The sequence below is a fragment of the Palaemon carinicauda genome, chromosome 23 (genome assembly GCF_036898095.1).
Source record: "Palaemon carinicauda isolate YSFRI2023 chromosome 23, ASM3689809v2, whole genome shotgun sequence".
Classification (NCBI taxonomy): Eukaryota; Metazoa; Arthropoda; class Malacostraca; order Decapoda; family Palaemonidae; genus Palaemon; species Palaemon carinicauda.
The window spans coordinates 64,330,170-64,345,032 of NC_090747.1; the positions used below are offsets into that span (position 1 = coordinate 64,330,170).

Sequence of the window (14,863 nt, forward strand, 5' to 3'; positions counted from 1 at the left end):
TTCGTCATTGTCATGCTTAATGTTTGCCAGGGTTAAACATTCATGTGGTGATATAAAAAGGTACTTTAACACCATTTCCTTAGCCTCTAACTATTCCTACCTTTTAACTTTTTATTTTGCTCTTGTAAATGCTTCCATTCTTCCATCTTTTAACTTTAGTTTGTTCCTACACAAAGATAAACCTTTAATAGGAGTATGCTTTCGGTGAAGGGGGAACTCGTCTTTTAAGATTATGATTAGGTGGTGTTACTAACTGCTGGGTGGTGGGTATGGCTCGCTCACCTGACAGACAACTATGTTTTCAGCCACCAGAAAGTACAGATACACAGGACTTTCGGCTACGTCATCTAGCTGTTTTAACTTTTTTTTTTCTTTTAAACTAGTGTACACGAATCGTCAAAAATTTTTTGAAATATTTAGGTAGATATGCATACACACAGATTCAACCCTTCTCATCCCTATAACTACAATTCGGCAGTTTTGTCATTTTGTGAGAGAGGTGTTTCCGAGTGTACCTCTCAAGATACCTACTCACCAGAGAATGACTACTCCCACTCCCCTGTGAGTGTGATAGGGAAGAAATATGTATATACATTATATATATAGTCAGACACTTGATCTTTATTATAGGGGGAAAATGTGTTGACTGATCATTGTGTGCGGGGAGTTTTAGGAAGAAAGAAAGGCTATGCAGTTGAATTCTGACAACTGTAGCTGTGTGAGAGTTTTCTGTGGAACCTGCTGATATCCACATTCTTGTCCTGGTTGGACAGCTTCCTGTTTACTGTTTGTTCCTTTGCTTGTGTGACAATGTAATTCTAAGGAATTTAGCTTTCCTTAGACGTTGCTGTGCTCCGTCGGAGGAAGGTATTGCTGCCGCTGAGTGTGAAAGGGAGGGTCTCTGCCCTTCCTGTGTTCATTGTCTTCCCAATCCTGGGAGTCTGCTAAAGATGTACTGTATCACCTGGTTGTGTTGTCACTAAATAGATGAAGTGTTCCAAGAGCTGTATGTGCCTAGAAGAACAGTACATACCAGACATACCAGTTGTGGTATTGGTTGCTGGTGTCATGTGCCTGTTACCAGCACTCAGTTTTGACCAAACACTCGTACCCTCGATCAGGATGAAGGGCATCACCCTGTTTGTTCTTTTATACAGTTTAAAGGCCTCTCATGAATGGCAGAAGAAAGGGACAATGACATTGGCCTAGAGACTGACCATATATACTGCACATATGATCAGAGCCCAAGCCCCCTCTACACTCAAGCTAGGACTAGGGTGGGCCAGGCAATGGCTGCTGATGACTTAGCAGGTAGACTTATAGGCTTTCCCAAAGGCCCTCTCCTTACTTCACAAGGATGGTGAGGCTGCAGACACCACAAAAAACTATCGAGTTTGAGCGGGACACCAGTCCGGTGGGGGACGTTTCCAGTAGACCATTACCATCCCTAGGTGACTGCCTAGATGATTGCCCAGCAGAAGGATTGTGGTGAACCAGTTCCTACCTCGTCTGAGCAGCATGATGATGCAAGCAGACTTTTCTCGTCTCTGTCACCAAGACAGCTCTCTATGATCCCTATCTCCATGTATACAAGCTTGACACTTATTCCTACCACTTGCATGACAGCAAACTCCACACGATAGTACTCTTGTCTCTTACTTTTCGTGTAATTGTCTTGCTCGAGTCATAGACACTGTCACCTGCTTCTTCTCAACGTTTTGAGGCTGGTTTATGTAATGAAATCCTTCCATCCTCTGAGACCTGTCAATGATATGAGACCTTCCCACTTGTCCTTTCCTTAATCGAAGTACGTCACTTCACAGGATTGCGATGAAGCTTATATGATCGAGACACCAGCCACATCGCGTATGCGCTATCATTAGTAAGATTTTTAACCAGCAGCAAGTCTTCACAGTACACACCACTTAATGCCACACTACTTTTGCTCATCAGAAAATTCTGAGGGCACAGGAGCTGAGAATACCTTGGCCCCTGATAAATTAGACGAGACTGTTGTCCCTTACTCTACAGAGCATTCTCCCGGTTTCTTTCTGTTGTCTGGTAAATGAATACCTCAAGGTTTTTCTGAGCTATGCGCCGAGACCTTTCATCTCGTGTGAGAGGAGGTGTCCTGGGACATAGACAACCCAACACCCAATTCCTGGTCAGTGAAAGCTGAGAATCACGTGACAAGAGTTTATGTTCATCAAGGTATTGACACATTCTTGTGTTCAATTACCTTAGGGTGAGGCAACTGTAGCTCATAAGGGAAGGAATAACATATATTAATTGTCATTTCGGCTCCCCAATAGGATTGAAGCCTCCTTTAAGTTGCTATGAGTGAAACTTGCTGATGAGGCTTTAGAAAGGTCAATTCTAAGATCTCTGGTCAGTGGAATTCCCTACACTCTTATAAGATCTTTTCTCCCTTGCTCTCATTGATCAAACATGATGGCAGGAATTTGTCTACACCTAAATCTGCCTCTGTGGAAGCTTCTTCCATTGCCAGCCTCCAAAAACATCATGGTTTGAACACTGGCAGTTGCAGTCATGTGCTTTGCCACGACCCAGGGCTTGACAAGTATTGAGGCAAAGAAGTACACAGTTTGGATCCTGTCAGGTGCTAAGATCAGGATCATCTTGGTGCACCAATCAAATAGCCAATAAGCCAACTAAACTCTGAAGAGAAGGAATACCAGACACATACTTTGCCAGCCAGGTGAGACAGGAGAAGGCACATTTCTTATGGAATACACTGGTATAGAAACTGCCTGTGGAGGGAAGATGACATCATGGTGGAGAAGTGGAAAAAGCTACAAACAGGACTCCATCTTCTATTGACCAGTTACCTTCAAGGATACAGGTCTTTGAAAGGCAACTATTTTGAGAACTCCATCTCATGTTTAATCTCGCACTGAAGAATACTCCAGCAACTTACAAGTCCAGTCAGCACTTCCAGTCTCTTCCTCCCACAGAAATGGATGGACAGTGTATTGTCCTTTTGCCCTAAAGTTAGCTATTCTAGGCAAAAGGGAAGGGGCAAGGGTTGCTGCAGTTGACATTGCCTTTCTACAACTGCTGCTAATTGGTGTATGCCTGTCAGGATGTTTAATATGTGACACTGACAGAGCAGTGAATGGATGTACAGAAGACCTTGGGTCAATTATCTTGCCCTCCCCTCTGTCCAAGAAGGTTCTCAGTACTCCTGTAGTTAACTCTTCTGAATGGAGAAGTCAATGGAGAACTAAAGACCAATCATCGATATACTGTATCTACATTGAACAATTGTTTCCCAGACTCCATTCAAGATGGAGATGGCAAGCGGCATACGGTCTGTTTTAAGAAAGAAGACCTCGGTTCCTGTGGACCTGAAGTAGATGTGCCTTTGGATCCAATCTCTGTCCAAGAGGAGCTATTCTCCTCTTAAGTTTTCTGGAGAAGTACTGTATTGTACTTCATGCTAATATCTTCTTGAGCACTCTTGAATAGCGTTCATCTATCCAAGGATCTCCATGATTGCCAATTCTACCCTCCTACAGCAGAATTGCTTCAGCATCGATTCAGACTCACTTATGACACGATCTACGGATCGTGGTACATATATCGGAGAAAGTTCTTTTGGACGTTCAAGCAGAGGAGGATCATCTTCTAGGAAAGGGTGGATCAACTAGGAATATAGCATGACAGAAGTGAGTCTTTCCGTCGGACGATCATAGCAACAGAGGCGATGCTGCGCAACTGCTCATGCACATCCTTCCGTGCTGACAGTTGCAATGTCTTCCTAGACTTGTTTCGTTGACGGAGAGGCTGGTTTGTCACGGGCGACTAATTAGTGATTGCTCCAGCATTACTAGTCAGTAGCCAGCATTCCCCGGACCTTCCAGTTTTGTTGGAACAGGAATACGCTACAGTCTACCCTCTTAACCATGTCAAACATCATTACAAGAACTCCCCACCTCTCTGGTATCTTGCTATCAACGGCTGCTGCTGAGGAGGGATGGGGCACCCCCATCTGAGTATCCAATCTGTCTCGGGGATATGATTTCCAGAAGAAACGCACCAGTTTTTCAACCAGCTGGTAAGGCTTGCAGCGGGGTTGCCTTGCAATCTATCCAAATCACTTTGGTAAAGTACTTGGTAGAGTTCATGAACAAAAACACTTCCATTCATTACTAGGGTTAACATTTGCCTGTTTCACAGACCCTTAAGCAGGTGCACTCTTGGAAAGTCGACAATGCAACAGCGCTGTTTTTAAGGTTCATTCAGGCAGGAAGATACCTACATGATTGCTTGGAAGAAAGGCTTCTTACTCTTCGGGTTTCGGTATCGCTTGACCTGCTCGCTGTTCAATTGAACAAAAACTTGAAGTATTCTACTCTCGAGGACCGTCTGCAGTGTTGAGGACGCCTTTCAACACCCCTGGAAATTCTAGACGTTACTCTTCTCCGCCGATTTTCCTCTGTTTTGCTGATTACTCAACTGTTAGTTGACAACATCGAGGCTCAGTGTGATCTTGATCGCTCCTTAGCTGCCACATGCCAAATGATATCGATATCAGCTGTTTTCTATCTTCCTTCATTCGGAAAGCTCCTCAATCTTAGCCCTTGATCCAAGTTTTCAAGTAGGACTTCGGCCTGAACTCATGCGAAAATCGACATATTGCCAGTTCTCAGAGCTTGAGCCTGTGGCACTCTCTTCTAATAGCCTAGCCCTGGTAAAGCAAGCAGGAAAACTGCATAACCCCTGTGTCGCATGTCATTTTGACATACAGAAAAACTACATCACCTTGGTTCGGGAAGTCGTGGCCAGGACATAGAACGCAGCTGTTCACGACGTTAAGACCTTTTTCATCTCTCTCCTTCAGGAAGTGACTAGGGGTGACCAGAGGGACTTACCTTGCTGTTTTGAGAGGACGCTACGACTTCTTACAGCAATTGAAGGGATAATAGAAGAAATCCTTGAACTGTGTCTTTCCGACTTCATGGGACAATTAGAAATGCCTTTTTTGCAGGCGAGGAGACAGATGGACAAGCCTGGATTCAAGCACACAAAGGCAGACATATTGGATTTATCCCAGCTCTCAGGAAAAACCTATCAGTGGCTCATTCCTTGAAGACAGGAGTTGAGTAATGGCAGATAACCTTTGCTACACATTATACCCTTATTTCCCAAGATAATTTTACTTTTGACCCGATGGTAGTTGGTTAACAGATCGTGTTGCAAACCTGGCTCCTTCAGGGGACTAAGAAACATCTCGTCTAGGATAGCAGTCATTGTAGACTGGCTCTGTTTATCTCTCCTTTCTTTCCATTCATTGGAGTGAAGATGCTGGATGTTGTTAAGCCGCATGATTGAGCAACTTAGCAAATAAGTTTTTTTTTAAAAGTATCTCCCATCCTTCCAGACAAGTGGGAAGATGAGGCAAATGTATGCAAACCCATTTTTCATAAATGTCCATTCATTGAGACAACATATCCTCCACACAGATATAGGTTTTTCATTGATCAACCAATCTATAGTAGTGACCTAGTGAGTCTTACATCTGATCTTTATATCTAGGTCATTAGGAAATTGACAGGAGCCATCGCTACCTGTCCAGTACTTGTCCGAATTGCTTTGACGTTTCCCTGGGAAAGTAAATGGCCAGTTGGTTATAGGACTTTCTCCCTGCTAAGGGTAAGTTGTGTTGTCCTATTGGAAACGTCCCTCCCGGGCTTTTGCCGGACCGGTGTTTGAATCCCGCTCAGTTTCTCATAGTGTCTTCAACCCCACCATCCTTGTGGGTTAGGGATGGGGTGCTTGAAGGAGCCAGCAGAGTCATCAGCAGTCATTGCCTGGCCCTGCTTGGTCCTAGCATGGGGTGCGGAACATATGTTTATATGGTCAGTCTATTCTAGGACATCATCACTGTTCCTTGCCTCAAACATTCACGAGCAGCCTTTAAACCTTGTAAAGGGTGAAGGGTGGTATTCTCGTAGGGCTTTCAAGTTACTTTATCCATCTCAATCACCCTGCAAGTCTTAGGGTTAAGGTCAAAGGGGGAGGTTAGTGACCTGTCGATTGGGTAGGGCTTTACTCGTTATCGGCAGTTATTACCACCACCTCTTTGTAGTTATAAAAGCAGAGTTCCAGCTTTGATAAAAGCATACCCCTATTAAAAGACCCAGGTTTGTATAGTTAAGAACTATACAAATGAAAAAATTTGTGATTTGTGGCATAACTGATGTTTCCTTTTGTTACACATCTGTTGAATTGTTCTTATTTTGTGAAATATTGCTTTTTAGCTATAAATCAGGTTTTGTTTAGCTTTTGAAAATATTGGACAGAATTACGTTGTTTTTACGAGTGAAAATGTATATAGAAATGGCTGAAAGATTTAATAATTGTAAACTTGATGGGAAAAATGGACCTTAGACCCAAAGGAATGGTAGACTTACATTGCAGTAGATATATCACAGAAAATAAACAAAGAAGAAAATGATTTGATGATTAATTTTATTTTCAGAGTTGAAGCAGCGATTGCTGACTTTAGTGTTATGCTACAACCCCTTCTGGCTTCGTATCGGATTGGAGACCATCTATGGCGAACTGCTTTTCTTGAACAGTAACAGTGATATGGCTGGCCTAACACATTTCATCATTACAAGGTAACGTTTGCTACATTTTCTCTCTTCCCCATTTGAACACGGACATGAATGTAATCAGTTTGATCCTCTACAAACATGATCGGTTAATTCACGCACAGTATCTGATATTAGTCAAACATATCCGCGCAATTAGTAAAAGGAAGAGCAAAATAATCAAGATTGTTTCTGCATTAATTGTTTTTCTGTAACTGTGCACATGTTGTTTAAGGGGGTTATAAAATTGAGTTGGTTTATATATTTGTTTGTCTGTGTTTCTTTGTGTCTGTGGACAGGATTATGTCAAAACTACTTGACGGATTTTGACAAAATTTTCACCACAGATAGAGTTTAGGTCATGGATGACCCCCATCAAATTTTAGAGATGATTCAGATTCTAGATCTGGATTAGCTTTTCCCCCATTTTAAAGATATGTCAAAACAGATTGACGGACATTGACAAAATTTCTACCACAGATAGATCTTAGGTCATGGTCGACTCTATTAACCTTTGGCAGAGGTTAGAAATCTACGATTGCTCTTGTTATTATTGCTATTATTTATTGAGTGAGAGGCAATCTATAAAGTTGCTCTGTTTATTTCCTATTGAAATGTTATAGGCTTTTCTTTTCAGGTTTTGATAGTTGTACTGTTAAACTTGTTAACCAAATACTTGAAACACACTGCTTGGTTATAGTTTTGAGGGACGGCTAACTAAGAAGGGTAGAGTATTTGTGTCTGTATTTGGACTTTCTCTATTTCAGATTCATTACCAACCCGGACATAGCCGCAAAGTACGCCCATCCGTCCGTCCCTCACTCCTACCGTGCCGGCTACGACGTGGAAATTAAGACGTTCCAGCTGAAGAAGTTCCTGCTTCTGGTTCTGTTCCTTGACCATGCCAAGACAAACCGACTCATTGATCATAATCCTTGTCTCTTCAACAAAGAAGCTCCTTATAAGGTTGGTTTTGATTTTGAATTTGTAGCATTTGTTATCATCAGTACCAGCCGAACTCGGTTGAGTCCCTTGTCAGGCTGGGAGGAACGTAGAGAGGAGAGGTCCCCTTTTTTGTTTCATTTGTTTGATGTCGGCTAACCCCCAAAAGTGGGTGAAGTGCCTTGGCATATGTATGTATGTGATTATTATTATTATTATTATTATTATTATTATTATTATTATTATTACTACTACTATTATTATTATTATTATTATTATTATTACTACTATTATTATTAGCAAAGCTACAACCCTAGTTGGAAAAGCAGGATGCTATAAGCCCAAGGGTTCTAGCAGGGAAAAATAGCCAAGTGAGGAAAGTAAATAAGATAAAAAACAAACTACAAGAGAAGTAATGAACAATTAAAATTAAATATTTTAAGAACAAAATCATCATCAAAATAGATCTTAAACTATAAAAACTTGAAACGGCAAGATCACGTGTCCATGTCTTAGCCGCACAGACATTACAACATTTAGAACGGCACCAACGTATCCCTGCGTGTTGTAAGACGCTGCTAAAATGGACTGGTAGAGGGTACTGGGAATCTCCTGAAAGCTATAATGAAATACTATAATACATACATACATATACCAAAGGCACTTCCCCCAATTTTGTGGGGTAGCCGACATCAACAAGAAACAAAAACAAAAAGGGGACCTCTACTCTGTACGTTCCTCCCAGCCTAACATGGGACTCAACCGAGTTCAGCTGGTACTGCTAGGGTGTCACAGCCCACCCTCCCACATTATCCACCACAGATGAAGCTTCATAATGCTATAATACTATAATACAGTGGAACCTCTACATCCGAACGTATCTACATCCGAATTTTCCAACATCCGAAGTAAAATTCGAGCAAATTTTTGACTCTACACCCGAATTTTATTTCGACACACGAAGTAGCAATTTTCGTCGTACCGGTTGTATCCGAATTTTTCGACACGCGAAGTACAATTCGAACACGTTCCGACTCTACAGCCGAATGTTTTTTTCGACACCCGAAGTAAACAATACTCGTACGCGTAGTCGGTGCTCATAGCGCCTGAAGTGTTTTTTATTTCCGCCGATAGAAGGCAGCACATCGACCTCGGAGGGACGCTCAATTAGCGCGGCTTGGGTCAGTCTTCTGTTCTCGTCGGCTTCTTGCGGTTGTGCTCTGTGCGTTCTGATATTAACTGTGATTTAATCGTGATTATTTACGTGCATCCATTAACGATAATTTACGTAAATCATGGGTCCAAAAAGGCTTAGTTTTGCCAGTGGTAGTGGTAGTGGTGAGAAAAGGAAGAAGGAAATGCTTTCTATAGAAATTAGGCAGGAAATTATTGAAAAACATGAGCGTGGCATCCGCGTGAGTGAACTTGCTAAACAGTATGGCCGTAATATGTCGACGATCTCGACAATCCTTAAACAGAAGGAAGCTATTAAAGCAGTGAAACCTTCTAAGGGGATCACTATAATTTCCAAACGCCGTACCCCTATCATAGAAGAGATGGAACGACTTCTACTAGTGTGGATTAAGGATAGAGAGATCGTTGGCGACACCATCACCGAAACCGTTATCTGCGAGAAGGCGCACGCCATCTTTACGGACTTGAAGGAGGAGAGCTCTGGGGGTGATGCTGGGGAGAGTTCAACCGAGCCTTCCTCAGATGATTTCAAGGCATCTCGTGGCTGGTTCGAGAAATTTAAGAAACGGTCCGGGATTCATTCAGTTGTTCGCCACGGAGAGGCTGCTAGTGCGGACACAAAGGCTGCAGCTCACTTTGTTAAGAACTTTGAAAATATCGTAAAGGAAGAAGGCTACGTAGAGCAGCAGGTGTTCAATTGTGATGAAACCGGGATGTTTTGGAAGAAGATGCCGAGTCGAACCTACATCACTGCCGAAGAGAAGAAATTGCCTGGGCATAAGCCAATGAAGGATCGGTTGACTCTTGCTCTATGTGCCAACGCTAGTGGGGACTTTAAAGTCAAGCCCTTGCTTGTTTACCATTCGGAGAACCCTAGGGCCTTTAAAGCACACAACGTCGATAAGGATCAGCTTCATGTTTTCTGGCGATCCAACTCGAAGGCCTGGGTCACTAGGCAATTCTTTGTGCAATGGGTAAACCAAGTTTTCGGTCCTTCTGTGAAGAAGTATCTTCATGAGCAGAAATTGCCTTTGAAGTGCCTGCTATGCCTTGACAATGCACCCGCTCACCCCCCCGGACTTGAAGATGATATCTTCGATGAATTCAAGTTCATAAAGGTGCTGTATCTTCCACCAAATACCACCTCTATCCTCCAGCCCATGGACCAGCAAGTCATCTCTAATTTTAAGAAGCTGTACACCAAGCACTTATTCAAGCAGTGCTTTAATGTCACGCAAAGCACCAACTTAACTTTGCGTGAATTTTGGAGGGGCCACTTCAATATCGTGCACTGCTTAAAGATCATTGATCAGGCTTGGGTGGGATTAACTCGACGGACCCTCAATTCTGCATGGAAGAAGCTGTGGCCTGATGCAGTTTCTCCCCGAGATTTTGAGGGTTTTGACCCCGAACCTGATCCCGTGGTCGGTGCAAGTCCATGGGTCTGGAGGTCGACGCAGATGACGTTACGGAACTCGTCGCCGAACATCACGACGAACTGACGACGGATGAGCTCAAGGAACTCCATGCTATGTCGGAGCACATGAGTGATGACGAGGAAGAGAGCGAGGAGGCAGAAAATGTGTTAGGTTCAGCGCAAATAAAAGAGGTGTTAGGAAAATATAAAGTCGTGGTCGACTTCATCGACAAATACCATCCAAAGAAATTGCAGGTTTGTCATATAGTTTCTCAATTCGATGATGTTTGCCTAACGCACTTTCGAAACATTCTGAAAAGCCGTACGAAGCAATTATCTATCGATGCTTTCTTTAAAAAAACTGCGAAGCGAACTCGCGATGAAGAGGATGTAAGTGAACCGAAGAAAACGGCAAAGAGTGAAGAGGAAGAAAGTGAAACACAGAAAACGGAAAAGAGTGAAGCAAAAGAAATTCAGTCAATTTTAAATGTAAGTGATAGTGATTAAAATTACGTAATCATCAAAAAGAAAAAAAAAAAATGTAAAAAAAAAATTTGAAATATAAAAAAAAAAAAATAAGCTAAGTTATGTTAAAGTTCACTTAGTGTAAGTTAGAATAAGTTACGGTAGTGTTACGTTTATCGTAGTTAACCTCTTTACCTCCTCGCCGTCCGTCTGTCTCCTCTCTCCTCTCTGCGTAGCGAAGACGAACAACACCTGCGCTGGAGTTTCTAAGGTAAAGTGACGCTAAAAACCCGTTTCTTATTTATCATTTTTTGCTAATTCTTCTTATTTACATGTCTATTCTTCTTATTTACATGTCTATTATCTAATTTAGTGTTCATTATTCTCATGGGAAAATTATGTGTAGTGGTTTATTAAGAAGTTATAGGTTTTTGGGCTCAACCACGGATTAATCCTATTTCAATGTATTCTTATGGGAAAATTCGTTTCGACATCCGAACAATTTCTACATCCGAAGTTGGTTCTGGAACGTATTAAATTCGTATGTAGAGGTTCCACTGTACTATAATAAAACAATATATAATTTAATGCAGTAAGCTAGGCGACATTTGCAACATGAACCGCGATTATTTGTTGACTTGCCGCTGCAAATCATTAGGTTTGTGAGTTAGTTGAAGCCTACCATAGTCCAAAATTTAACAAAGTTTGACCTACTGACTACTTGGAACCTATTAAGTTTGTAATTTGAGGACTCTGTACTGTTTTTGTATTGCCTAATAGTGAAGAGAAACATTTTGTGGCTTACTAGATTGTTTGTAACACTTCTAAGATTGAAGCTGTTTTGATTCTTTTATAATGCATCTTATATCTTATCCATTTTGTTCTCATGTTTGTACAGTGGTAAAGAACAGAGGTTTAGGAATGAATGTAAAGAAAGCTCTGTATGAGATAGGGATTGTACCAACTGTGATGTATGGATCAAAGTTGTGAGGAATGCAAGTGAAGGAGAGAAAGAAATTGAATGTATTCGAGATGAAGTGTATCCTAAGTAGAGAGGGTTAGGAACAAAGTAGTGAGGGTGAAAATGGGTGTGTGAAATGAATTAGCAGCTAGAGGAGATATGTATGTGTTGAGTTGGTTTGGCCATGTAGAGAGAATGGAAAGTGGCCGTCTGCTGAAGAAGGTAATGAATGCCAGAGTTGATGGGAAAAGGACAAGAGGAAGGCCAAGGCTTGGGTGGAAAGATGGGGGGAAGAAAGCCATAGGTGATAGAAGGATAAGTGTGAGAGAGGCAAAAGATGGTGCTAGGAATAATAAGGAATGGCGAGCAATTGTGACACAGTTCCGTTAGGCCCTGCTGCTTCCTCCAATTTCCTTTGTGACCGCTGGATAATGAGGGAGGATGGATCATGGCCCCGTAGCAGTACCAAGCAAGCTCTGCTGAATCCCTTGTTAGGCTGAGAGGAGCTGAGAGAAGAAAAGTTCCCCCCTTTCTTTTTTTTATGCCACTTCCCCCCAAAATTTGGGGAAGTGTCATGGTTGATAGATAGTTTGTACCGTTTCTTTAGCACTATCTTTATCCAGCATTATCCTTTCATTTAAGAATGAATTCATTGGTTCTCCCATAGAAGATTAGCATGATAGTCATTGGATTGGTTTGAATTGTGATTTTAAATTTAAAATACTTTTGCAGTATTACTCATCAAAATTAGAACTTATTTTACAAACACATTTGAAAATTCAGTATCCAAGTTCATTCTGGTTCAATATTTTTGCGGGAATTGATGTTAAATCAATAATTGCCAGAAAATTGTTTTTCCAACTTTGATATTTCCTTTGAGTATGGACTGAGTCTTTATTTTTAATCTACTCTTTCAGTCAAGCAGGGACATTCTGATTGCCTTCGCTCGTGATTTCCTCTCGGGGGTCGGAGACATCACAAAGCATCTCGGATACCTGGGGTACGTCGTCAAGCACAAGCAGACCCACCTGGACGAGTTCGACTTTGCCGTCACTAACTTGTGCGTCGATCTCCGTTGCGGTCTGAGGCTCACGTAAGTGCAGTTCACATCCTGTATTATATTATTATTATTATTATTATTATTATTATTATTATTATTACTACTACTACTAGCTAAGCTTCAACCCTAGTTGGAAAAGCTGTATGCTATAAGCCCAAGGGCTCTAACAGGGAAAATAGCCCAGTGAGGAAAGGAAATAAGCAATTAATAAACTACAAGAGAATTAATTACCAATGGAATAAAATATTTTAAGAACAGTAGCAACATTAGAGTAAATCTTTCATATATAAACTATAAAAACTTAAAAGATAACAAGAGGAAGTTAAATGAGATAGAATAGTGTGCTTGAGTGTACCCTCAAGCAAGAGAACTGTATGCTGCTGATGGTTTGTGGGAAGTTTATTGATATTTACATGCATTTAGGAATTTGTATCTAAAGCACTCCAGGTATGACGATTTTTGGGATTTTGCTTATTTTATTGTCCTAAGGGGCTTTTTAACTGTTTAAGTGATTATCTTCCCTATATAATAAAGAGCAAGTGTCTGGCAATATATATACTGTAAATATTTATTTCTTAGAAAAGATATCAAGACATTTCTAAGTTTGTGATATGTGGCAACACTGACATGTGAATTTTATACTTTTCAAAATATAGAGCCGCAAACAGCTTTTAACATTGAATTCACTCGACCTTGGAATATTCTTTTCATATTCTCCTCTGTCATCACACATCTGACAACACTGGGAATATCAAACATTTTTACCTTGGTCAGGATTCGAACCTATGTTCTGAAGTTTAACAAATCATGACAGGGCCTCTACTGAACACGAGTTTATTTCAAATATGCTCTACATATTCCTGTCAAATTTGGGAGTTTGTATTTATATAAGTATATATTTCTTTCCTGTCATGCTATGCGGCATTGTCAAGCGTATGACACTATGGTCTCTCTGTCCATCGGGTATGGGGGGGAGAGTAGTCATACCCCGAAAGGTACACTCAGAAATCTCAATCTCCCATAAACTGCTGTATTGAAGTTAGGAAAGGGAAGGGAGTGCGAAGGGTTGTATCTATGTACGTGCATGTGTGTGTAAATATTGAGCCTTCATTTTTGAAAGGTCGTGTACACTATCATTGCCTCCGCCAACGAAGTTGGAAGAAGATTATGTTTTACCCCTTTTGTGTGTTTGCTTGTGAACAACTTCCTGGCCACAATTTTAATTGTAGAGTAATGAAACTTGGAGGGATTAACTGTAATGTAAAAAGCTGGAAATGATTAAATTTTGGAAGGTTAAGGTCGTGTTCAAGCAAAATATCCAATTCACGTAATCGGCCGTAAGTTTGGACATTCTTGTCACAGAGATTTCAAACTTGGTTCATACAGTATTTGAGTGGTTTAAAATACATGCCAATTAAAATATGTTAAGGTCAATGGTCAAGGTGAAGGTCGAGCTAAAGTTTGAGAAATAAGTTACCTCTGAGGTCTGCACTCTACTGAGTGCCCCGTTATTTTGATTTTGTATTTAGGTCACGCACTTCACATTGGTGTGTTATGTGTGTGGTGCCATAGTTCTGCTTTATCAAACAATGCAACGACAGTTTATTCTGTTGTGCACTTTAATACTTAGGAAATTATTGTTTCAAGTTTTTTGTCATATAATTCAAGTAGCTGAAGTATACTTTAATGTTTATTCTTTTTTTATTACATAGAATTTTTGTATGGTTACGGACCATGCAATGGATGAAAATGACATCGCCTCTTGTTTTTACTTTTAGTCGTGTCCTGGAGATGCTGACTCAGAACTACTCGCTGTGTTCTAAGCTGCGGGTTCCAGCCATCAGCAGACTGCAAAAGCTTCACAACACCGAAGTTGCACTGGATGCGCTGGATTCGTCCGGTTGTCCCGGAGTGAAGCAGAAGTTCCCTGCCAAGGACATTGTTGATGGCCATCGGGAGAATACCTTGGGATTGTTGTGGACCATCATTTTCAAATTCCAGGTATGAGGTTTTAGGCATCTGTGTTGTCTTGTGTTGTGAAGAATTGTGTGTGTTCCTAAGTTTATGAAATGTAGCTCTCTTTTATTTGTAAATACCCACAAGGATGTGCAGTAATTCATATATACGTATAGTATAAACAGAGAGGAATGATGATGTCCATGTGACAAAACTCACACCAAGAAACTGTCACTGTTGATCTCCGT

General features: G+C 41.1%; 1 protein-coding gene across 1 annotated transcript in view; it reads left to right on the top strand.

Annotated features, from left to right (window-relative positions):
- LOC137617139 (abnormal spindle-like microcephaly-associated protein homolog) overlaps window positions 1-14,863 on the top strand; it is a 136,681-nt gene that overhangs the window by 33,565 nt on the left and 88,253 nt on the right. The window contains exons 10-13 of the mRNA XM_068346994.1: window positions 6,506-6,647; window positions 7,388-7,586; window positions 12,517-12,692; window positions 14,438-14,660. Coding sequence (XP_068203095.1) covers window positions 6,506-6,647; window positions 7,388-7,586; window positions 12,517-12,692; window positions 14,438-14,660 — 740 coding nt within the window. The remainder of the gene's footprint in view (window positions 1-6,505; window positions 6,648-7,387; window positions 7,587-12,516; window positions 12,693-14,437; window positions 14,661-14,863) is intronic.